Source organism: Pithys albifrons, chromosome 8 (genome assembly GCF_047495875.1).
Source record: "Pithys albifrons albifrons isolate INPA30051 chromosome 8, PitAlb_v1, whole genome shotgun sequence".
Classification (NCBI taxonomy): domain Eukaryota; kingdom Metazoa; phylum Chordata; class Aves; order Passeriformes; family Thamnophilidae; genus Pithys; species Pithys albifrons.
The window spans coordinates 21,567,655-21,593,643 of NC_092465.1; the positions used below are offsets into that span (position 1 = coordinate 21,567,655).

Below are 25,989 nucleotides of genomic sequence, written 5' to 3' on the forward strand. Positions count from 1 at the left end.
TCTGGGCAGAAAAAGGATTTGTGGCAACACTTTTTCTGCAAAGTTACAATCATCTCTCTACTTTTAAAAGTGGCAAGTTGCATATACATTTAAGCCTGAAATTCATGCATGACTGGAGTCATTGTATCTTACTCTCTTCCACAAAGATCCATGCACATACAGTATTTTCCTTCCAAAAGCTATGGTAACATTCTTTGTAGGAAAATAAACTGCATTTCGAGTTTCTACTTGGCTCACCCTACAGAACCTGCGATGGCTGGGTGTCACAAAAAGAAACAATGACTACAGAGAACGAAACAAAAATAAAAGCTGCTTTAGCCTGCATCATATGGCATAACATACAAAACCAGGAAATAAGCATACAACATCTACAAAAGATGCAATAGCTTCCGGGACCGTTAAATGAGTAATGGAAATTGCTAAAACAGTGAGAAAATGGAAAATAGCATGTTAGCAGCCGTCTCAACGTACTTTTGAACTTCCATGCAGGTAGGCTTGGAAGGAGAGGGGAAAAGGAGACCTTTAAAAAGCTCACCAAACAGCACAAAAATGTACTGTGAAAAGTAACACTTCTGGATGTGGATTACAAAACAAAAGATCATATTAACTGCCTTGGAGAAATCAGGGAGAAGAATTATATGCTTACAGTAACTATCAAAAGCAACAGTTGTGTTCTGTATTATCAAGACATGTCTACAAATATTTTGCAATTAGCTCTTGTTTAGCTAAGAGGAGAGAAGGCAGAACAATTAGACACAACTGCATGACAAGTGTGTTCAGTTCCTACACCGGTGTATCTAACAAGCAATACTACTTCTACTAAATAACCCAAACCCATTAACAGATGGAAGATACTGTTTTCACGCTGTCATTTTAATGGGCTAGATACATACCCCAAACTCAATTTTTCTCAGAATTCCTTTTACTCCCCTACAAGACGTAACTCCCAACTCAGACTGAATCACATGTATCTGACTCTTACTAAATACCCCCTAATGCTACTCTATTTGGAACATTTAAGTCAGTCAAAGGGTTTTTCCACAAACAGCAAAAGGTATTGCCAAACACCTTATGTCAAATTTCAAGTAGTTCTTCCAAAAGTATACATGCATTACATACAGCTTTTCAACTAAGTTGTTTTAAAAAAAGTTATTGAAATATTAAATAGTTGATCCTAAGCTAAGAATCAAAAGCAGCAGGAAATTTTTTAGAGAACCTTTCCAGAAGTTGGTGCCTTAAGGTATGGAAGAATTCAGTATTTATAGCCCACTGCTTCCATAAACATTGACAAAAGAGAGTGTGTTAAGCAAATCCTACTCCCAGGTACAGTTGACAGTTTTCCCCATAATGTACAAAACAGACAAGAAATAAATACAGACCTGGTATTTTGGGGTACTTACTTTTGTTGGTAATCTTTAAGCAATTTCTTGGCCTTACTGTATTTCTTTTCAAGGGCATCACATTGCTCTTGAGTCTCTTTAAGATGCTCATTTACTGTTTTGCATAGATTTTGTGCCTCTAACCAGTAGGTCTCTAACTTTTTAATTTTCTCCTTGCTTTCATCCAAGTTTTGCTGTAGTTGGGCTCGATTAAATTTCCATTCATTTTTTTCTGCTTCAACGATTTTTAACTGAAAAGATTAATACTGAAGGAATTAATCTAAACTAAAAGATGAAATAAAACCCAGTTGTTTACACATGTTTAAGTGGAGAATAGCCAATAACAATTACGTACTTATCAGTAATATTAAAACAAGACACAACTATTAAAGTAATCATGTCAGCTTTTCCAATCCTTGCTAATCCAAGCAAGTTTAGAACTACAACCCAAGAGTTTTTCACCGCTTCCTAATTGATATCGCTTTTTTTTTTCTAGAGAGGTAAAATGAGCAGTAGCTTTATTGTTAGTTTATATTGTTCCAGATGTCACTACATCTTAATACCTCTGGAAAGGCCTATTTTGAATACCTTCAAAGGCAACTGGAGATAAAGAATCTTGACCTGTATAAGAAAATTTCCCTGTCCTACTATTTTGTTACCAACTGCTTTTTGAATAAAGCTAATGAGACCAGATACCTTCCCTGGTACTTTATATGTGACTGGAGCGCAGGAGAGACTGGCAAGGCCGAAGAGGCAGAGTGGTGGCGTTGTGTGTAATAGAAGAGTCAGAGTATACAGAGTTAGAGTCGGCAGTGGCACAATTTAGAGCCTCTGGGTAAGAATTGAGGGACTAACAAATAATGCGGATGTCAGTGTGGGAGTCTGCTATAGGCCTCGTGTTCAGGACAATGATGCCAATGAACTATTCTTTGAGGAACTAAGGGACACTTCCAAATGAACTGCCCTTCAACTTCAACTCCCCAGAAATTAACTGGGAGCATCCCAGAGCTGGTACAACCCGAGACAGAAAAGTTGGATGACAACTTTATGGAACAGGTCCTAAGGGAGCCAACTCAGCAAGCTGCCCTCCTTGATTTGCTGCTTGTCAACAGAGCAGATCTCATGAGTAGAGACTGATGGCCATGTAAAACCTCTGTTGGCAGGATGAAAAGTGCCAGTAAAACCTTAAATCTGGACATAAGCAGAGCAGACTTCAGGCTGCTCAGGGAATTAGGAAGTAAGGTCTCCCAGGAAAAGGTTTTTGCAGGCACTGGGTGTCCATCAGTGCTGGTCATTTTTTAAACACCAACTCCTAATGGCAAAGAAGCAGGCAATGCCCAAAGGATGGAAATCAAGCAGGTGAGGCAGAAGGTCAGCTTGGATGAGTGGGAATGTTCTCTTGGAAATAAGGGATAAAAGGGAGGTGTATGCCCAGTGGAAACAAGGTCAAGGGACAAGGGAAGAATACAGAGATCCTGCTTGCCACTGTAGAGAGAAAATTCGTGTGGCTGAAGCTCACCTGGAGTTGCAACTGCCAGAAATGTGGGGGATAATAAAAAGATTTTTTCCAAATATATTAATGGCAATAGACAGTGTAGAAATATCATCAGCCCATTACAGGATGAGGATGGTCACCTCACAAACAGGGACAGAGACATGGCAGAGGTGTTTAACTCTTTCCTTGCCTATCTCTTCAACACAGATGACAGACCCAAGGGGGTCTCAGCACCCTGAGCTGGAGCACCGTGACTGTGAGAAGGATCAACTTCCAGTTGACCCTGAACTTGTGTGGGATCTGCTGCTCCTGCTGGAGCCCTACAAATCTATGGCGCCTGACAGGATTCATCCCAGAATCCTCAAAGATCTGGCTGATGACATTGCAGAACCTCAAAAGACCCAAGCAGTCTTGGGAATCTGGAGGGGTCCCAGCTGACTGGAAGCTGGCCAATGTCCTGATTTTCAAGGACAGCAAGAAGGAGGATCCTGGAAATTACAATCCTGTCAGTCTCACTTCAGTGCCTAGTAAAGTTAAGGAGAAGATTATCCTGGAAGTATTGAAAAACACAGGAAAGACAAGATGCAGTCATTGGTCACTGCCAGCACGGCTTCATGAGCACTGCTTATCAAACCTCATTTCCTTTTATGACAAGGTAACCCACCTGGATAATCAAGAGGATCCAACTGATATAATCTTTTTGGATTTCAGTAAAGCTTTCCACACTGTCTCTCACAGGATCCTTCTGGACAAACTGTCCAGCACAGCTGGATAAACACAGCATGTGGTGGGTGAGCAACTGGCTCATGGGTGGTGCACAGAGGGTGACAGTGAATGGGGTGACATCAGACTGGAGAGCTGTCACCAGTGGGGTTCCACAGGGCTTCATCTTGGGCCCTGTGCTCTTCAACATCTTCATCAATGACTTGGATACAGGACTGGAAGGGATACCAAGCAAGTTTATAGATGACACAAAACTGAGAGGAGCTGTTGACTCCCTCAAAGGCAGGGAGGCCCTGCAGAGAGACCTTGGCAAATCAGAGGGCTCGGCAATCACCAATCATGTGAAGTTCAACAAGAGAAAGTGCCGAATTCTGCACCTGCAATGGGGCAACCCTGGATGTTTGTACAGACTGAGGCATGAGATGCTGGAGAGCAGTGCCATGGAAAGGAACCTGAGGGTCCTGGTTGATGGCCAGTTGAACATCAGTCAGCAGTGCCCTGGCAGCCAGGAGGGCCAACCATGTCCTGGGGGGGTATCAGGGAGAGCATCGCCAGCTGGGCAAGGGAGGGGATTGTCCCGCTCTGCTCTGCACTGGGGCAGCCTCACCCTGAATATTGTGTGCGGTTTTGGGTAGCACAATATAGGAAAGATATTGAGCCATTAAGAGAGTGTTCAAAGGAGGGCAACAGAGATGGTGGAGGGCCTTGAGGGGAAGCTGTGTGAGGAGTGACTGAGGGCAATTGGTCTGTTCAGCCTGGAGAAGTGGAGAGCAAGGGGAGACCTCATTGCAGTTATAACTTCCTCATTAGGGAAAATGGAGGGGCAGGCACTGATCTCTTCTCTGTGGTGACCAGTGACAGGACCTGAGGGAATGACCTAAAGTTGTCTCAGGGGAGGTTTAGGTTGAATATTAGAAAAAGGTTCCCCCAGAGGGTGGTTGGGCACTGGAAGAGGCTCCACAGGGAAGTGGTCACAGTATCAAGCCTGACAGAGTTCAAGAAGCTTTTGAACAATGCTCTTGGGCATGTGGTGTGACTCTTGCAGATGGTCCTGTGCAGGTCCAGGAGCTGGACTTGATGATCCTTGTGGGTCCCTTCCAGTTTGGCACATTCTGTGATTCTGTGACATTGGTCTTCCTAATAAATGATGGCATAGGCATGGTTTGCTTTCCTTCAGTCAATGCACAAAATCCCAAATATTCCCTCAACAAAGGAAAGGTATGCCACCTCTTCACCTTGACAGCAACCACATTATAAAAGGGAATATTAACATGTGAAGCTCTCCAGACCTTTGAGGAGTGAACAGACAAGATATTGCTTAATTTGTCCATGCCTCCTCTTAGAGTGAGGAAACCACTACTTTTTAAGCCAGTTAAGATCACCTGTTGATGGAACAGAGATGTTGAAAGGACCAAGAGTTTCTTGAATTAAAAGTGATGCTGTAAGTTGTACTAACATGGACATTACTAACAGCTTTTTGGCAATCCATTTGGGCCAAATTTCAACAATACTATGAAGAGGAGCACTGCCAGAAATCAAAATTGGAACTACTGTATCACCAAGTAGCTTTGTCTGCCTTGCCTCTCTACATGTGGAGCTCTCAACAATTGCATGAAAGACCCCAGTGGATACTGCTTTAGAAAATTATTGCAATCTGAAGCACTACCCCCTCCCCATGTGCTACCTGCTCCCAGCAGTGTGCTGCAACTTGTACTAGGCCAGGCATTTCTGGGCAAGGCAACACAGATGGGCAATGGAACAAAAGAAGCTGCTCGCCTGCAAGTAGTATTTGCAGTTAAAGACCACACACAAATCTGCATCAGTGGAAAAATAGCAAAAAAGAACAAAAAATCCTTTCTCAGAATAAGCAGAAGTGCTGAATGAATTCTCACAAAAAACAAAAAAAAATTTGGAAAAAAGTCTCTGCCCAGAGCAAGTCAAAAATTTGAGGAGGGAAAGAGGGGAAATGGTAACAGAAATAACTTTCTGGTAACAGAAAGAGAGCCACAAAACACTGTTTGCAAGTGCCAAATCTATACTCAAATCAGCCAAGTTCCATCCACTGCTAATGTTCTCATATTTGTTTAAGAACTTGTTTCATTCAGTGTTCCACTATATTCAGTTACTCTAGGCAGTATTACTGAAGCATTTGTTTTACAATGGCATAGAGTGGATTTTCGGGCTGGGGTTTTTTTCTGACTGTTTTGTGTAGGTTTTCTTTTTTTTAATTTTTAATTTGAGCATAGCTCTTCAACTTAGGCTGTCCAGCACAACACAGAGTAGATACTGCCTGAGGCCTAACGGATTCTGCCTCTGCATTCAGCCTATTCCTGGTAAAATTAGTAGCTGTAGAAATAAAAAAAATCCCCAAACTAACCAGCCAACAAAAAAACCCACCACCAAATGATAAGATTCTTTGAAAACTTACTTTCTCCTTCAGCTGATTCACTTCAGCTACTGTTACTGCATGTTTTAATTGCAGCTGAAACAAATGAAAAAAACTGTATGAGCACAAAAAATTACAACTGAAATGCCAGTTTTAAGAATTTCTCTGTGATTCCCTTTTTCCTCAAACCATCTTTATAGTGTGGGATCAAGTCAACTCAATTATTTGTGAATTACAGGAGCAATCATAAAATTTTATTAAAAAATACCCACCAACCCTAACTGAAATTAAACTCCCCAGAAATTCCACAGTCATCAATACATAACTTCCTATAGTTAAAACTCCCACACTGCTGTCTATATATTAAGAAAACTGAGGAGATTAAAATAATGTTTCAATATGCCAGGAGTATGACAAAGCAGCAGTGCAATTATGATGACGACTGGTACACAGAATCAAGTGAAATTTAACAGTACTAAATATTTTTTACAATCAGCACTTAGAAATAAATGTGCTGAGCTGGTTTTAAAATTAAGCCATGTATTTTTGCACCACAAATCTTCATAAGATTATTAGAAATGGGAAAAGCTACACATAAGGCAAATGTAAAGATCTTTTTAACAAGTATTAATTATTCCTTGTATCTCATTTTCCATCTGTAACCCTGGAGGGATTTTTTTTTTGGCACGGCGTAGTACATGAAACACAAATTAGAACTAGTGAATCCATGACTATTCTTCATTTAGATTATGCCAGTAACAGCACAATAATAATCCTAGATGGGAACATAATTGCAACCCAAGTAAATATAGCACTTATGAAAAGATGCTGCAGCCTGCTACTATGTTTCCTAACCCAGAAAAATTGTAAATGTTCTCTAGAGATCCATAGCCTGCAATTTCTACTTCTCCAATGACATCATCATCAAGAGAACAAACTTAAGGAGATCTGTAAAATACCAGTCCTTCACAAAAATAAGCTGATGTAGCACCAAATGACATTTGACAAAACAGTTTCTTTGCAGTGTATTTTTATCCTCCCAGGGTAAAAATGACAGGCACTTAATTCTACCAAAAAAGCCTGGACCCTAAATGCCAGTGACTGTACCACTTAAATCCCTGATTACATCCCACAGCCCTGAATAAAGCAAATCTGCTCCTTTATAAAAACTTTGAGAAAAGCGAACCATGCTTTTTCCAATTATGTTAAGTTGCAATTCACAGTCTGGAATGCCCTATTGGGTTCACAAATCCATTACTTCCAAAAAATACACCATAAAAGCATCCTCCAAGCCAAAACCATGTCTGTCTACAGAATCAAGTACTTTTATGTACACAGAGATTTCCCAGAAGACTGCAGGGAGTAAAGTAGGAGATTAGATATGTATTTCTTGTCTTCCTAAAGACATCTCACAGCACTTGAGACCATTCAGAATGGGCATATTTGCCCACCCCATGCTCTCTTCTGCAGCTAAAGCCATTCCACTGTGCAGCAAATACATGCCAAGGCCAATGGACCAAAGAAGAACTAAGAAAAGCATCGTACCTATCTAATGCAATGTTCAGACATAACAAGCACAGAGGTGGTGGTGGGTTCTAATGCCTGTTTCCAAGGGCTTTTATTTAATTTATACCAAAAGACCATTTAATATACATATGTATAGGGAAACTGGCATAAAAAAGTAACAAAAGACCTATATTTCAATGGACAAACCAGAAAGATTTATTGGTGATGTTGGGAAAAAACAAACCCAAAACCATGAGAGAGACATGAAGGAGATAATATCCATTATTCTACAAGGTGTTCAGATGCTCCCCAATGCATCAGAGAGAATATTAAAGAAACTACTACAACACCTCTTTAAATTTAAGAAGAGACTGTGCTGAGTCCATATCCAGTAGTAAACCAATATCTTCATTTTCAGGAAGATCAAAAACTTCTACAGATTTTCCATGTAAATGTGACTCATATGTATCTTCCTCCTCCTCCTCATAGTCATCATCCTGACAAAATCAGAAAATCGTGACATTCAGTAATGCACACACACTTTTGCATTATGGCAGCAACAACAGCTGCAAAACATTTCTTGACTAGTTAGTATTCCTTTTTTGTTTCTTATACCTATAAGTGTTAAAAATGAATTGCAAACACCTTCACCAAAGTTCCACAAAAGAGAGCAAAGTAGAACATGCACAAAACAATCACATACAGATGACAGTTAAAAATACATTTTGGATTATTGATAAAATGATAATCATGTGCCTTGAGAATAGCAATGTATGATGTTTGCATTTTCCTGTTTCTAATAAGTTGCCTGTTTTATCCTTTTCTGCATCAATCTGATTAAAAAATCCCCCTTCATTCCAATAGCAGAAGCTATTGCACGTAATGGTAATCACATACTTTTAAAAATGTCTGTCTGTATGATGTTTTACCTGCTCTGTATCATCATGAACGTAGTGCTGCTCGTACAGACATCTCTCTTGCTCCAAGGTCTCACTAATGAGCCGGGCTACTTCACTCTCAGCTCCCGGCTTCTCTCTCCCTATCAGAAACCTGCAGGAGAAAAATAAATTACCTTGCAGCAAAAAATCTTAATATATGCTCAAGAAATGAGTTTGTCATACTGTTGCCTTCCACAGTATTTTTGTAAATTTTTCATATTATGGTTTTGTGTTCTCCATGAATGAAAAATGACAAAAAGAAAGTGTAATTTCATAGAAAATTATACGTACCTCACTGTGCCTTTGGTGTTCTTTAATACAGTGGCTGCAAAGAACTGAGTAACTCCCACCAGACTTACGCCATCAACCTCCACAATCTGATCATTTACTTGAATTCTGCAAAATAAATATTTAGCTATCAGTTAAACAACCATATTTTGGCTTGAGGTATTTCTGACAAATATTACTTAAAACTCACTAGTATTTATAATGACAAATTCTGAGTCCATTGAAAATCATTGTTTAAAAAGTCTCCTGATCCTTAGTTACTATGTAAATCACCAATCAAAATCTGCACAGTATTTGATCTGGTATTTTTTATACTATTTACACAGTGACTGGTGTACTAGGGTGTTGATGTGATTTTGTGGTACTTCCACACATGGGCTCGTGCTAAGATTTTCTTATATATGCTCTAAGCAGAACTACACTTAGCAAAAATGTTGTATAATAAACAATCTGCCTTTTTTTAAAAAAATTAACATAAAGTAGGATTATAATAACCACTCAGCTACATTCAGCTTTTGTACTTTTATTCACAGTATTCAGCATATCTAATAAAAGCAATTGGGCTCACTTACAAATCTATAAAAAGCGTAATCAATTCAACAGAAAACTCACCGTCCATCCCTTTGAGCAGCTCCACCATCTGTAATGGTTTTTACAAAAATACCTAGTTTTTCCAGGCCCTGATCAGCACCAACTCCCATTCCAATGATACTGATGCCCAGACCCCTGTCACCTAAAGGATTCAAAAATCTAAATTAGCTGAATCACACATAATGTAACAACCAGCAGTACTGAGTTGTTTCAAAGCATTCCAAGTCCTTCCACACAAAAGATAGGAAAATTCACTAAAAAAACCCCAAACAAAACAAAACCAAAAAGATAACATACCTTATATACTACTAAAAGCCTTTTTGTCCTGTAGCCTTCCTAACTTAATTATGATAATTTGCACTTAGTATAGGCCTGTTCCATTAACGTTCACCAAATTCAACAGAACGAGCCATAAATCAACACTGAGACAAACATTCAAAAATTCAAGATCTAAATTGTACCAATATACTGTTTTCAATGGTTTTATCTTTTGTTCACAGGTATTTGTAATAGATACAAATGTTCAAGGTTTGATTTGCACCTTTTTCAATTTCTACTGGAAACACTTCCATTTTTTCCACCCTTTTCTCAAGTTCATACTCAGCTGAGGCTGCCACAGGGTCAACTTCTTCATTCCGTCTATCGTAGTCTTCATTTGAGTAAGTACTGAAAACCTAAGAAAAGTAAAAGAAAACCTTTTTTAATGTTTTCTCGCCTTCTTTCAAACATCATATAATTGAAATAAAATTAGGAAGGAAATTAGTGGTACTTTCAGAGATCTCGATTTCCAAACAACCATCAATTTAATAAATACTGCTGCTGTCAGACAGTTTCCAACTTGCACAGAAGTAATATTTTAAAAGTTTCAAAACAGTTCCATGAACATATTTTGTGTTGTAAATGTACAAAGTAGTTAAAAGAAATCAGTTATCTCCTCTTTGATACAGAGTGTGACTCTTTTTGGACTACATTCCACCAAATCCTTCCTCTCCTTCCCTCCCCCCACACCATCTGCCAATTGCAGTGTTTCAAACAGATACAGTTTTCTGATTTTGCAAGGGAATCACGCAGTTTCCCAGGAAAAGGAAATGCCTTGCTACATACATTACTATTTTTAGTAATCACTCCAGCTGAATTTCTGGATTGTTAAAAACAAGGGATAAACAAACAACACAAATTAAGACAAATCTACAAAGAAAAGAGGAGCTACATGTAACCGTGTTAATTTTACATATCAGCACATTCATTAATTATATTTAAATTAATAATTTAGGGGGGAAAAAGGAAAAATAATATACCATTCCCACTTATCTTAAAAAACAAGGTTTATCTGCTAAATGTTTTGCAGGCACCCAGTGTTTTATTCAACACCACTGTAAGACAGCAAACAGTTATGCATTGCAGCTGCAGAGCCATCTCCCTAATCAAGAACATGCCGTGCTGACACAAAGTTCATTTACACTGGCCTACTAATTTTTTACAACTTTTGCATTTTGCCACCAGACTACCTAGACAGGTAACTGCAATCATGTAAGTAAGAGCAGCATTAACTCTAATTAACATTTATCCTGTGACTTTACATTCACTGGTATACGGTGTTAGCGCTGTGTGGCAGCACCTCTGACACAAAAAAAACCCGTCATTGAAACAGAACACCAAAAAGCAACAATTAGTTACAGTATTTCCCATGGGGAGTTACAGCTTCCCCTTCAGACTCCAGCTGGAGGTCCGTTTCACCACTTTTCCCCAAACCCTGCAAAACATTTACTCCAGAAACATGGCATGGTTCAGTAAATGTGCAAAAATAGATCCACTCGACTGAATGGGAAGGAAGAAACCCACTTTCAAAAGTCTTATGTTTTCCCCAGTAAAAGAAGCTTCCTAAAAGCTGTTCTTCCTAAGTCTTGCATAAAGGTTTATAAATGCCTCTTGACTTTGATACAGACATCAGCAGGCAACAACCGGATGCAGAAAGACAAGGGTCACACTTACAGTATGTCATCCATGAACTTTACAGAAAATATCTGCAAAACAGACAAAGAAAACCAACTAAATGGCCTAAAGCATCCTTACTCTATCAGAAAAAAGGTGGCCAAGTTCTTCAATCCCCCTCCTCAACCTAAAAATTAGTAAACAGAATAAGAAGCAGAAGCATTTCCTGAAGCATTATTCTTCCCTTTGGAACAAAACCAGTCTCGTTTGCTTCCTTTCCATCCCAACAGAAGAAGCAATCTGTCTAAAAATACAGTCAAGGTATAATGAGATGCAGTTTAAACTAAAAAGGAAATTCTTGAGTGGACAAATGGTAACTTCTTAATGAGAATATTTGAACTTTTGAAAACAAATCAAATATCAGGGCACAAAAAAACCAAGTTTGCTTATAAATTATTATAATCTAGTATTAATAGTAAAACTAAAATGCTAAAGGTCACTAACTGTCAAATGACTGAATGAGCAAAATTTAGAGAATAGTAGTAATTCATTCTGGAGACAGAGATAACTGTATTTTCTTTATTCTTTATAGCTCAATGGTCTAACCCACAATGCAGAAGATGGCGCAAGTAGTCACTATTTACCGAAGAATTACATTACCACAGGGATGACTCATTCCTTGCACAACATTTTATAAAGTGCTGCAAATTTGAGAGAAGCAAAGTTGCACCATAACAACAGCAGTATGTATGGGAGAGTCTTGGGTTACCAGCACTCAAATATTTCTGGAACTTCTAAAAGTGATTTATTATTTTTCCAGCTTAAAAGTAATAGAATTGTACTTGGGAGTCTCATGGAATTTGCTCATTTTGATGCAAAATAAATCATAGGAAATGTTAATTACTGGAAGTGCATAACACAATTTAAAACTAGTAGTTCCCCTTAGGTTCCAGAGAATAATTGCAATTAATAAAATAATAGCACAAACACCTCTATGCAAATGAAGACTACTAATATTTATGCATAATGGCTTTTTAAGTAAAGCCTTGCTGAAATCAATTCTGAGTAAACCACTAAGAGAAAGAATTCTCTTAAGTGGCAGATGACAAGTGTATTTAGGTAATATTCTAAAAACCATAACCTGACCACTAAAAAAAGACAGCCCTATTTCAAAATAGTAGGAACACCACCTCCCCTCTAAACTTCAGCAAAATAATTCTGAAGAAAAGCACTGATTTACAAAGAACAGAGGAAAAACAAAACTTATAATCAGACGCCAAACACTGTAATAACAGAAAGAAAAGGAAAAGCACACCACAAAAACTATGACCAAAGAGTTAAGGGCAGAAGACAGAAATTTTTATTATGTACATGTGAAATCATAACACAGTATTCATCTTTTATGGGAGAGAAACAGTAAAAATGTTGATACTAATATAGAAAATACAGAACTGCTCAGCAGGTTTGTTCTTATGAAGTAGCAAAAGTAACATTTAAAAACAGTTAAAGTGGATAATAAATAATCTAAGTTCACAGTTTAGAAGACTGATGAGAAAGCTAAACATGTTCATCCCTGTACTGTGTCTGGCAGGGTTTAGTCACTGAATCAAATGCATTACAGACAAAAGAAATTCTAATCTTACTATTCAGAAGTCACTGCTAGCCAGAGATTGTAAAATTATTAATGCGCAAGTGGCATTTTTAAAAAATATTCTTTAGCAAACACAAGTTATTGTCTCAACACAGGAGAAAAGGGATGAATTTTACTGTGGAAACCATATGAATTTTCCAAGCCTTTTACCATAGCTTGTTATATCCAGAAGGTTACCCTAACATTAAGAACTTCTCAATCTTGTCAAGATATCTGAAAAAAATAATTTCTTTTTACACTCAAGACAGTTTTCTTTTGGCATGAATAAAATTGAATCAAAAAAGCTTTTGTTAGAGGGCTGAATCTTTAAGAATTACTTTAATTAAATTGTTAAGATACATTAACTGTAAATTTTCAAATATACTTTGTGCTTGAACAGCATATATATTTATTTGGAGACATCATCAAGGTCAGCACTCAGAAAACACCAATGCAATGCACTGTGTAAAAGATCCTACTCTTGAGTTCCTGCAACTATAAAGAACTAAGAATGTCCATTATACCATCTTAGTGCTACCACAGGAAACAGCATTGTCACTGAAAAACAACGACCTCACTTACTTCAAACTCTTCAGAGCACATAAAAAGGTCTATTTTAGTATTATTGCTAGTTTTGGAAGAATATTAATTTTGTTAGAGGGCAAATGCTAATTTACCACACGCTTGCATGAAAGTGCTACAGAGTAACAAAATAGAGTCCAAGGACCTCCACTGCCACATTCATTTCTAGTATATAAATTTGCTAGTGCCTGATGAAAAGCAGAACATTACAAAAGTAATTAAACAGTAAGATTAAGAAAGCAGTAACAGTCCAGAAGGTCTTCCAGCTATTGGAACAGAAGTGATATCAACACCACTTTAAAATTCTCATGTAATACTGCAGTATTTGCTGGAAAGCCTCACAGCACCTGCACAGGCAGTTCAAGTAACACTTGACAGCTGAGAGAGGCCCTGGAGTGTTACTGACACCTGCCTGGACTAACACCCAGCCCCGGCTACACCCTTTGGTTCACCTCCCTGCTGAAACACAGGGCTCACTCTGAACGTGCCAGTTCACTCACACTCACTAAAGCCAAACAGTCAAAACACAAGTTACAGCTCAGGGAAAATTATCTGACAGTGAACAGTTTCAGCTTTCCAAATTGATGGCCTTTATGATGCCTGGCAAAATGTGAAGTGTCTGGGCAAACATGAATAATCATTTGAAATAGCAGCACTGAAGTAGGACTGAAGCAGAATGTACACTTTACAGTTCACTCTCACAGTCTCCCTCTTCAGTTCAATTAGACATCTCGTACCACTGCCCATTCTTCCCTCTACTTCCAAAAGCTAGATGATTAGTATTTTATTACCAATATTTCTCACATTTTAAGTGAAAAGTACCTATACTTGATGTCAACTCATGCTCTAAAATCATAGAATCAGCACAGAGAAATACCTAGTTTAATTTTATTTTTTAAACACTCACCCTTTTACCCTTCTTCAAAAAGTTTTCAGAATGGCTGGCAACTGTTAAACTGGTTGATATTATAAGCCATTACACTCCAGGTACCATTTTCTGTTACTCAGCAGGTGGACAGGCAGGCTGCATACACTTATGCCCTTATCTTGCAGCTCTGTACGACTTCCTCAAAAACCTCATCCGAGTCAGTTTACACAAAGACGTAAGTGCAACTTTGCTTCAGATCTACTGTACAGACCATTTCATATAGACAGTTCAATTGTAAATAAACCAGGTTTTTAACTAGGCTCACTATTCTCTATTTAATTCTCAATAAAACGGGTAACATTTATTCTCTAGTTCTGCATTTCACTGCAGGAGAAAGATCACTGGAGCCATTTAGAGAAGAACACAGACAATATGGTACCTATTTCAGTCAGGTTATGCTACCTACTCGAGAAGGAGAAACACTCACTTTCAGGTATTTGATTTTTAAATTCCAGTGGAAGGAATATTGAAGACACAGAAAAGCATCTATTCAGATTCAGAGCATCAATTTTCTTTCATTTCAGACTCTGAGAGAAGATGTTGAGACAAGATTCATGATCTCCATCTGTGGAAACGAAGGTCTGCTGTGACCTGGTTGTACTTCTCCACCAGGTGATTGTTCTCTGACTGACAAGGAGACTGAAGGACTCCAAAATGAATAGAATATGACCAGAAGAGGAAAAAACTACTAACAGTACCACTTAAAAGGGGGCACCCCAAAAAAATCTTGGCTCCTTGACTTTGCATATAAAGAGAGTGATTCAATTATGAACATCCATTAAGCTTCACAGGTGTCTTGGTACCACCAGTTTATGCCTGGTAATCCTCACAGATGTGTGTATTTATTTAGTACTCACCAAAACAAAAATCTTGACCTGACCAAATCCAAACAGTAAACAAACTGGTATGGGGAACTTCAAAAGAGTAACAATGAGCAGAAAAATAGTCTACCTGTTCTAATGACCATAAGGAGAAACAACAAGAAAATAACCTTGTCATACCAGATCAGCTCAATTAGCTGATCTGCATTTATACTGTCATTAGCAATGATCAGTACCCCAGGTCTGAAAGGGGGGGGTCATCTCACTATGCCAAGTCACATCAGAGGGTGATAGAAGAAAATGACTGAGAAATAATTCTAGAGAATTTGCCACGTTGCATAATACTTTCCTACTCAATAAAAATGTAAGACTGCTGTAAGAATTCTGCAACACTGCACCTTCATCTCAAGACCATAAAATATGTACTCAGATAGTAGCGGCACAGATCTTTTGGTATCCCTCTTAATGTTCACCTTCTCTTATATGTTCAAATTATATGAAAAGGGATAATTTCTTTTTCCATCTCTCCAAAGGTAAGCTACAAATAAGTTTCAGCTACTGTCTGTTCATTCTTTACTAGCCTAGGTTATGTATTCTCAGATGCTAACAACAGTACATCAAAAAGATACTAAATCTCTCAGCAGCTTAACTGTTGAACTAATGAACTTGTCTTCTATAAATTTGCTTATCTTTGCTGACCTTCAACACCTCCTCAGTGTTTCTTCTGACTGTATCTCCCACGAAATCCTCAAGTGCCTCCCTTCCTCTCTCCTGTTTCCTACAGCTGTTCTCTCTCAGAGCAAAACACAGCACAGGCCAGGCATACACAGTGAGAGCAAACATTAAGACAAAAGGAACAAGCAACTTAAACTGAAGCTGCAGCCCAGTCATCAGTGAGGGCATGAAACTGCAACTCTGATAAAAGTGCTCATTTTCCCCAAACCAAAAAGTGCTTTAAAAATACCTCTAAAAAACCCTCTCTCCTCCCTATGAAATCCAAATGGGACTGCTAGGACTGCTAGTTAGAAGCTGGAGGGACTGATAAAGGAGTGAGGATGAGCAGGTGATAACCTCACCTGACCCCCATTCTCTTATTTTTCTAGTTTTACAGCATAATCAAATCCATCAAACAGGTCAGCTGGTATGTTTTTTAACTGCATCCATGGAATATTTCGGTTAGAAATACAGTGAGACACTACTGTAAAGAGTCAACTCAATACAGACATGAGTCAGGGTATAAAAAGATATTCTTTATTTTTTCTGTTCCAGTTTAGATTTCTGCTCTATAGTCCCATGTCCTGGCACTCTCTGGACTTTTACCCAAAGACTCCTGAAATGCCAAATCAATCTATTATTGTAAAACTTACATATCAAACATTTCTTAAAAATCTAAATAAAAGATGTATGATATGATATTAAAAAAAAAAGACAAAAAAAGACAAAAACTTGACTTGAAAGGGCTTCTTTCTGGAGAACTGAACAACCATCATGGAATCAAGCCAGCACAAGGATCCTAAATGCACCAGAAATATTGAACTTTTTAACCGAGGTAAATCTATACACAGAATTGAATGCATTTAGGTTTAATAAACATTTAAGGTATGTGAAAGTTGAAATTTCAGCAAGAGTTTATGTTTTCTCAAAACCCGCACCTACAAAAAAATTTCACACATGTGAAAATATGTACTTTCTTCCTTCAGTTAATATCCATGTTTTTAACATCTCATAGTGTTAAGTGAACCATCAGGAATGCCACACTCTCAGATGGAGGTAGAATAAAACAGGGTTACTTTTTGTGAAAAGTCACTGAAAACTACCATGGAGAGTTTGAAATAAAAACATGAAGAAAAGTTGTTATGATGTTAAGTTACAAATGTTGTAATGTTGATAAACAGAGCTTCAAAATAACTAAAATCCTGAGTTAAAAAAGAAAATCATCATTGTAAAACATCCCAAACAAAGCACAGTGGAAATAACGCTTACATTATTTGTGCCAAGATAAAAAAGCATATTAGCCAACTCTGTCTAAATCTACTTTTGAATCAATTCTCTATTTTTCTACATCAACCTACATCCACGTCACACACTTGTTTCTTAATGCCACAGAAATATTTTACTGAAGTGCTTTGGGCAATGGCTGACAAACAACAGACCAGTCATCAATTCTCTAATTACTGAAGGAACTTCACAGTTCGAGTATCTCTGACCAGTTAATATATTTTGTATCCCTTTTTATGTATGACATTTTAAGTACATAAGTTAACAGTTCAAAAATAAGAGGCTGTAGGAAGCTGAAGCACTACTCTACAACATTGTGTATTCAATGAGTATTCAGGAATCTACACACTGACCTAGAAAATTGGTGCATCTCCCAAAAGTGGTAAGTATTTACAGGTACACTGTTACACAAGAAATCTGATTCAAGGGTATCTTCATTTAGTGCTTCATTAACTTCCACAGGAAGCAGGTTTGTACTAAAAAGATTGCAAGTAGGCCAGCCTGAAAAACATAATCACTTGTGCGCAGCTATACATAAAACATACTCTATTCTGACGTGCAAGACAAGTGGCAAGACTATGAAGGATTTCCATATTCTCTTAGAAGCAGCTGGTACTTGACTGGTCAGGACAACATACAAACTATGAAACTGCTTTCAATTTCCTTAAGAAATAAATTTAAACTGCTCAACTGTGACAATATAGAAGTAATCCCTCTATGAAGATTTGGATTTTGTTTAGTTGTTTTTTTAACTGTATTCTTGACTAAACAATCTTAAAATACATTATTATTAACAAAAGCTGGGAACAGCCACTCCCATGCAACATGAACTAGATAACACTGATAGTTAAGCAGAGTTATGGAAGCAAACAGTAGCTGTACTATCTTTACCTGAGCTACAGAATTTCTAAGGATCATAAATCACTGCAGAAGTTAGTCACTGTGCTATTAAAGGTTTTAAGGATGAAGTTTGACATAGTCAGAGGTAAAAAACATTTTAAAAAGTCAATTTGAAAACAGGCATTTATTTTCCCAACTAAAAATTTCAAAGTTACAAATGTCAAAGAGCACTCAGTCAATAACATTTGTGTTAATTAGAGCCTTTCAAGGTAACGTCTACATTACAAAGGCAAAATGAAATATAAAGCGATGAGAGCAGTTACCTGATGTTATTTGCACTGTCTGCAGTGTTGATTGTTTACACAGTTTATTCAGAGACCATGGAGACAAAGATAAATTCAGTTCCTCTGCAAATACCTTGAACAGCTGAGTGTGCTTTACATTCCTTATTGGCTTCATATGTGAAAACAAGAGACTAAAAGCTGCTCATGTACCATAATATAAACCCACACTGTGAAGTTCTGCTAATAACTGTACAGAATCACTTTCTCAACTACTGTAGGAAAAACAAGCAACCAAGACATAACGTGTCCTAAGATCTGCAGAGATCAAACAGCAGCAAGACTTAAGAGAGTTGGATCACCCACGGCAAGCAAGAAATCTTCCCACACATCATTTATCACCAGTTTCTACAGAACTGAAACATTTCTTTTTAAAAGTCTCATCTGTGCTTGCTTTCACAGGCACAGGGCAACACAAAATAATGGAAGTATGTGTGTAATTATGTTCCATCTTTCCTGAAATTATCAGATCAAATTATGTTCTTAAGCCCTGCTGCAGATGTCAACAATTATGCATCTCTATCATGGGTCAGATGCAGTGCTAACAGTGTTAGCTACCTTAAACACCCCTTGGGAGCTCCTCAGCCTCCTTCTTTTACTCAAAGGCCTTGCCAATTTTACAACTAGAAACTTTGAATGGAAATATTAATCAAGTTTTCTTTGTTCCTGCAGCATAAATACTGTTTCTAAGGTGCCTGTGTTTAAGTATATGCATTACCTACACAGATATCCAACTTCCCTTTTGCAAGTATCAAGTGAAACACTCAGAGCTCCATCAGTGCAGAACTCTGGAAGATCTGAACGTGCTTTTTTGAGTGCAGTACCTTCTCAATATTTTGAATTCTTCAACTCTGGTTACCAGACACCTGCTAAACAGCAACTGCAAGAGACACAGATGTTTTTTTGTAAACACTAAAGAGGTGCAGACAGAAAATAGCAAGAATGCAAGGCCAGCCTCACCTGTCTCAGGAGCATCTATGAGGAGAAACACAGGACTTTTTCCTCTACTGCCTATGAATATCTGAAAATGGCACTCACAGAGAGACATCCTTCTGTGAGGTAAAACTGGGGTTTTCTAAAAGGTTAACAAGATATTAAAGGTACACAGTTAAAGAAAATTTTGGGTAAGCACAAAAAAGTGGGAGTTCCTTATTTTACAGGGCATAAAACCCAAGGACCATATACCAGGACTTATTCCCACTAAGTAACATAGAAAACATAAAGCAAAAACACAGACATGGGGAAAGAAATCATTGCTTAGGCACAAGGAACAAAGGGGGAAAACCTATTAAAGATGACATATAGAAAGAGGTCTCTATACCCAATATAGGAAAGATATAGCCAAGTATCAATAAAAGGGGATAAAGGAAGGCAAGTATCACAAGCTTCACTTTAAGGCCCTTAAATGATCATACTGCTATTAAGGACAGTGTATTCTGCCAATCCAAGTGGGACATTATGGCAAGTACTATGTTATTTTTCACAGAAAACTGCTAACAGTTGCTACTAAACGTTTATCTCGAGGTTGTGTACATGGTATTATGGTACAGGTTGGTTCCTGTGGGCTTTCAGAGAAGCACTTATAACTGAACATGTCAAAAAACTGAGTTTTGTCTACATGAGAGGTTCCATCACAGTTGGCACCAAGGTTTCTACTAATGCTTTCAACTCTGTCTGGCACAGACATTGCAGAGAACGCAGCAGTCTGTTAACAGCCACTGCTTCAGTAGGACTTCAGTAAGGATCAGTAAAACCCTGCCTACAGCGGGAAGTCACACAACACACATTTACTGTAGACTCTAAACGGCACTTTCCTCAGACACTCAGTCACGAATGGAAGGGGAAATGGACTGATGCCCCTCCGGCTCTCTTCCAGCCCTCATCAGACTCATTATGCAGTTTTCAATACCAGCACTCTCCCATTCACTGCTCCAGGTCACCACTAAAGCAGCATCAACTAAAAGAAAGCCATATAAAGTCAGCCTGTCTATGGAGTGACTATAAAAAAACCCCATGTGCACCACAACTCACATTTTGCCACATCAAAACATTTTCTCGGGTACAGCACCAGTGTGCATTTAGCAAACTGGGAAATTACAGCTCTCCACTGCAGGAAGTTGAAGAGTCAACAGAATTTTACCTCTCTCTGATCAGTAAAAGCGAGTCCTGACTCTATATGAACAAAGTGTAGAAGCTGTTATTTGTAATACATGTAATAGCAGAAGAGAAGTATGCTTAAGAAAGCCCAGTTTCCCATTCTGTCCTGATCCATGTCTCCTAATTCTCCTCTCAAAGTCTAACAGGGATGAGAATAACTCAAATCTGCAAGAGATCATGGGTAAACACAGTTCGAGATGGAGAACAACTTATGGTGTGCATATTTTTGGTGAGGAAATATCAGACATATAAATCTTTTTCATTTGTTAGAGTTGTAACTTACACTACCCCTCATTACCCAGTCTGCCCCGTAACTTCTGCTTCTGCAATTTCATGATTCCAAAATACTGCCATTAACGCTCCTATGGCTTATTTGCCAATCCAGCATTAAAACCAAGTAACCCATATATGGTTGTTATTATTAAAGAGAATTCTAGAATCTTGTTTAACACACACCAGTCATTTAAGAATTTCTTATAGTTAATTCTGTAACCAAGTCTGAAGTTGAATCTAAAAGTTTGCTTTGGGTTTTTCTGTTGTTCTGTTTCTGTTTTTATTAAACTTTTGTACAAGAAGTAAAACTGAAAAAAATCTTTAATGCAATGCCTCAATTCTAAACAAATCAAGGCAAGTATTAAGGTCAGATGTTCATATTTATCCCTAAAAGATTTGTGCTCATGAAAATGTCCAGCAAGTAAAATCTCATGTGCTTCACTACACTCTTATGAAGCTGCTGTAATTAAATCACTTGTGATTAATTTATAAATTTTCTAAACTTGCAACTTTTCTCTTATTTAGTGTTGAATATAAGCTGTAAATTTGCACTTTATAAAGGATTTCTAGAGCTTTGGAAAAAACCTCAAAAATTTACTTCCTGGGTATTTTTGACTGCAAAACAATTAAAAAAGAAAGAAAATTCAAATGTACTTACTTTGATTGGAGCTGTTGAGAACTTGACTTTTCGGTCTGGGTCAGGATCTTCCTCTTCAGAAAGCCCAGGAAACTCCTCATATTCACTGTCATACATATACTCATCCTCTCCCTCCAAAATTCCATTGCCTTCAGGCTCTTGGTTTTCTGGTTCTGTATCCCTGTCATCATCAAAAGCTGCATTCTCTATTCCAAAAGCACTGAAGTCCTCGCTTTGCTTTTCCAACACTTGCTCTTCTTCTTCAGGACCCTCTTCCTTCTCTAGAACTTCTCCCAGTTGTGTAACTGGATCATCTCTTATGGACAACCCATCTCTTTCTTCTCCGGTCTTGCTGCCATCCATAAACTCTTCTATCACTTCCAAGGCATAGTCACTCCTCTTCCCTTGTTGTACTTGACGTATGAGCATCTGATCCTCTTGAACAATGTGATCGTTCTCCAAACCTTCATTCTCATGCCCTGAGGTTTCACTCTGGGCAACCAGCTCCGTGCAAGTCTTCTCTATGGGGGAAACACTATCTGATCTCTGCTGAGCCTCCTGACCAGGCACACAGCCCGTATCCCATGGGCTTCTTTCAAGTACCAGTTGTTCTCTTTTGTCTTTTCCAAGTGCCTTGCTTGACTCATCTCTGCGGGTCCCAGGCATCTTGGGGAACGCACTGTTCTCCGGACATCCTTCTGCAACAGCAGATGCATTCAAAATCTGCCGGCCTCTCAAAGGATTGTGATTTGGAGGACTATCATTTTTGGAAATTTCTTTGGATTCTTCAGTATCGCTATCACCCAGAAAGCTTTCCAGCCTCCTAGAAATGGGCCCTGCATTCAGGAAGGAGAATTTAGAACCACTGTTAGGATGTTGCTGTTTCAACTCCTCATTGCCTTGATTTTCAACTTTTTCCAGTGCAACTGGAAGACTTGCTTCTGTATTAAAACTGAAGTGGTCCACCACATTGCTGCAATCAGAAGCTGAACCACGTCTCCTCTTATCTTCACTTCTTTCACATTTGCTGGGGGAATATCTGTCCACTGAGCTCCGTTGTTTTATATTTCTCTCAAAAAGCTTCCTGGTCTCCGAAAATTTTTCTGCTAAGGCAACTTTGTCCAGGTCTGCCTCATCAGTACTACGGATGACCTTGTCGGTAGCAGAAGGCACAGACAATGAATCCACAGGACTGCTACAGGGGCTGATGCTTGCATTAAGATTATTTTTCTGGACAACGAGAAAAGATGGGCTACCTGGAGAAGGTCCATACTCTGCTGCTGTGGCCCGGCTGATTAATTTTGTGTCAGCGGGTGGACTGCTTTCACAAGAGGTTGTGGAAGACGAGCTTCCCATTTGAAGAAACATATTTTTGATCTTGTGTACTCTATTGCCGTAAGTGGCGGCTCTGCCTCGACTGTGTGGGTCATTTCCCCCTCCACTGGAAGAGGCGCTCAGCTTCTGATGCAAGCCTGTTTTGCTGGAAGCATTATCAGGATTGTTTATGCCATCAAAAGAGCATTTGATAGCATGGAAATCAGATTTATAGGCATTTCGGTGTGGAGAAGCACTTCTTAAAGTCCTTTCCGCCTTGCCTTCAGTCTTCATCATTGTCAAAGAGAAAGCTCCCTCGACTCCTGAAGAAGAATAGGAAGAACGGCTCTCTAGCACAAAGCTTCCACCCTCCGACAGCAGGCAGAGCAGATCCCACAGAAGATCCCCAAAGCAGCCTTCCCCTCAGCCCGCTTCCCCGCTCTCATTGAAATGGAGCGCAGATGACTCTACGTGGAGAGAAAGAAATCAAAGCGCGTGAATGGCCACATCGGGTGTTATGCCCAGCGCGGATCGCGGTATCCGGAAAGCCATCTGCAGAGAAAGAGAGAGTTTCCATTAACGCGGGGCCTCGCTGGCGTGTGACACGAATCCGAAACTCGGGGTGGGAAACGCCGCCCAAGACCTCCCAGCGGGATAAACCCCATTGTGTCCGCCGGGACGAGCGGCCCCGGGCGCTGCCCGGGCACCGACCGGGTAGCTCCGGCGGGAGATGCGGCGGCGGGGGGCCCCCGCCTCCTCCGGCTGCCGCCCCTTCGCGAAGGGCCGTCCCGGGCCAGGCAGCGGGGGAGGGGGCAGCGCCGGCCCTTCCTACCGCCCGGGGGAGGCCGGGCCCGGCCGGACCCGCCGCACGCACCGCGGCCCGGAGGGGCCCGGGCGCCCCGCACCGCCCGGAACGGGGAAGCCGCAAGTTTCGGCCCCAAGTTGGGGCTTCCCCGCGGCGGCGCCCCTGCGCCGCGGGGCCTGCGGGGCGCGCAGCGGAGCCGCCGCGGTACCTCGCCCCAAACTTTCCGAGCCAGCCTACCTGGGGGCGGGGGTCCCGCCGCCTCCTTCCCTTCAGCGCTCCCGGCCGCCCAGCGGCCGCCCGCACCACGCCATCATTATCCGCCGCCTCCAGCCGCCCGCCTTTCCTCCCTCCCTCCCACCCCCGGCCCCCGCCCTGCAGCCGCCGCCGCCGCCCCGCGCTCCTCACTCCACCTTCCTCCCGCCCCCGCGCCGCGCCCCGAACCGCCGCCCGCCCGCGCCGCTCCCCGGCCTCGCGCTGCCCCGCGCTCTCCCGCTCGCTGTGTCTCGGGCCCGTCCGCGCGCGCTCCCTCGCTGGCACACAAAGAGAGGGCGCGGCGGGCGTGCCCTCGCTCCTCTCCCAGCGCCAGGAAACAGGGGCTGGGGGGCGCGCCCGGCCCGAGGGCAGCGGCTCCCGCACCGGGATATACCACGCCGTAGCGGGATACGGGTTTCGGGTGATACCATGTCGGCGAGGCGAGCGGGCCGCTGCCCAGTCTCTCTTGGCGGCCGTGAGCGCGGGGCAGCGCGGGGGATATGGAGCGCTCGCCGGCCCCGCCGCCGCGAAGCGGGGAATGTGCGCGAAGGGAGCCCCGCGGGACGCGGCAGCAGCGCCAGTGCCGAGGGGCTCCGGAGCTGCGCGCTGTCTCCAAAGCCCGGGCGGACAGCGCGGCGCGGGCAGTGGCAGCCCCGGCTGCAAAGCAGAGCAGCGCGTCTCCCGGGAGGGAAAAGTCGCGACAGCTGCCACGACTGAGGCTCTGACAGCCGGAAGTAACAACAGTCCCAAACATTCCTTTCCCCCCCTCTTCCTTTCACAAGCCGAGTTGTTTCCCCACCCCACTCCCGAGCAGGTACTCGTGCCAAGGAAGGACTGAGCTTTGTGCCAAGAGAAAAGGTGGCAGCCTTGGGCTCTCAGGTGCCAGTGATGCTGCGCCATTAACATTAAAAAAACACCCAAAGCCTAATCCTAACACTAAAGAGAAGCCTAACCCTAACCCTAATCCTAAGTGTAACGCTAAGAGTAAAACTAACCCTGGAGTCGGGAGTGGAGAGAGGAGAGGATCTGGCAGATAGAGAGAAATAGGCCAGCCCTTTGTGGGCTGGCACCTTTCCTCTTCCATTCCTTTTCGAAGAGGAATCTTCATCCGTCTTCAATTCTTGGCTAAAAAATGGCAATTTTCCAGACCCACTGGGAATCACAATGTCTGGAATATTTCCCAGCTTCATCCAAAATCGATGATATAATTTCAAATTAGCCTTATTCATAATTTTACAATAAAATAATATCTTATTATTGGTACTTTTTCTCATACAAAGCAGAGACAACGTTGTTGGTGCCTTCTGTGTTTCCAAACATTGCAGGGCCAGTGGAATTTTACTGAGGTCTGCCTTTAGCTGTCATATATGTACTTAGTAACACTATTTTGAATAAAATTTTAATACAGATAGTTTCACTGTAAGAGCAACAAATGTTTCTTATTTTAAGAATTTGTAGGTCTTATTTAGAACGGTAGTGGTGATCCATCTCCTACATGCTACTGAGGTGGTCTCTTGTACAGCATTTGGAGGTTGGGTTGAAATTGCAAGGCTTAACCACCATCTTTCAATAAATAGGCTACCAGAAGCTACTGAGCAAATGTGGTTTTTTCACAAACTAAAGGGAAGTACAAGGTTACTCAGCAGTTTGAGCACTGTGGACAGAGGATGTTCTGCATTCTGCTCAAGGAGCCTGGCAGTGTGTAGGAGACTGTTCAGAGAAAGCAAAGGCAAGAGCTCAGAACACCATGAAGCCAAAGCATAAAGCAGCTCTAAAGCATAGAGTGGCCTTTGTACTGGGTGCTGGCTAAGAAAGGCTGGAGCAGGAAGATACTTGTGTGTTTTGATCTCTCCCATGCATGAGAAAGCAGGAATTGTAATTACAGATGCTGAAAACAGATTTAATTGCATCAAATGATTCATTTCTTTACAATTTCCCACCCTAACTAGGAAAACATATAGGTTATTTTGGCTAGCTGTGCTGCTTAGGGAGAACAATATTTATCAGGATCAATTGGTTTCTAAAGAGGAAAGAATCAGAATTGCATTCTCAGTGAGTGTAATGTGAATGTAAAAGAAATCATAGATTTGTTTACAGAAACAATTATTAAAAATATGGGAAGAACTCAAGATAAAAACCTTTGGATTTTGAGCAAGAAGTCTGGGAAGGTGAC

General features: G+C 40.5%; 1 protein-coding gene across 5 annotated transcripts in view; it reads right to left on the reverse strand.

Annotated features, from left to right (window-relative positions):
* LOC139674884 (neurabin-2-like) overlaps positions 1-24,524 on the reverse strand; it is a 43,188-nt gene extending 18,664 nt beyond the window's left edge. For 4 of the 5 annotated variants that reach the window (XM_071561822.1, XM_071561820.1, XM_071561821.1 and 1 more), the window contains exons 1-9: positions 23,802-23,907; positions 21,467-23,311; positions 9,848-9,980; positions 9,328-9,448; positions 8,719-8,823; positions 8,419-8,539; positions 7,840-7,986; positions 6,026-6,079; positions 1,401-1,630 (exon numbers count right to left, since the gene is read on the reverse strand). In XM_071561822.1, the coding sequence (XP_071417923.1) occupies positions 1,401-1,630; positions 6,026-6,079; positions 7,840-7,986; positions 8,419-8,539; positions 8,719-8,823; positions 9,328-9,448; positions 9,848-9,980; positions 21,467-23,056 (2,501 nt within the window). In that variant the 5' untranslated portion in view covers positions 23,057-23,311; positions 23,802-23,907. Of the gene's footprint in view, positions 1-1,400; positions 1,631-6,025; positions 6,080-7,839; positions 7,987-8,418; positions 8,540-8,718; positions 8,824-9,327; positions 9,449-9,847; positions 9,981-21,466; positions 23,312-23,801; positions 23,908-24,244 lie in introns of those variants that run through there. The other variant, XM_071561819.1, reaches the window with a different exon arrangement.
* Positions 24,525-25,989: the final 1,465 nt, after the last annotated feature.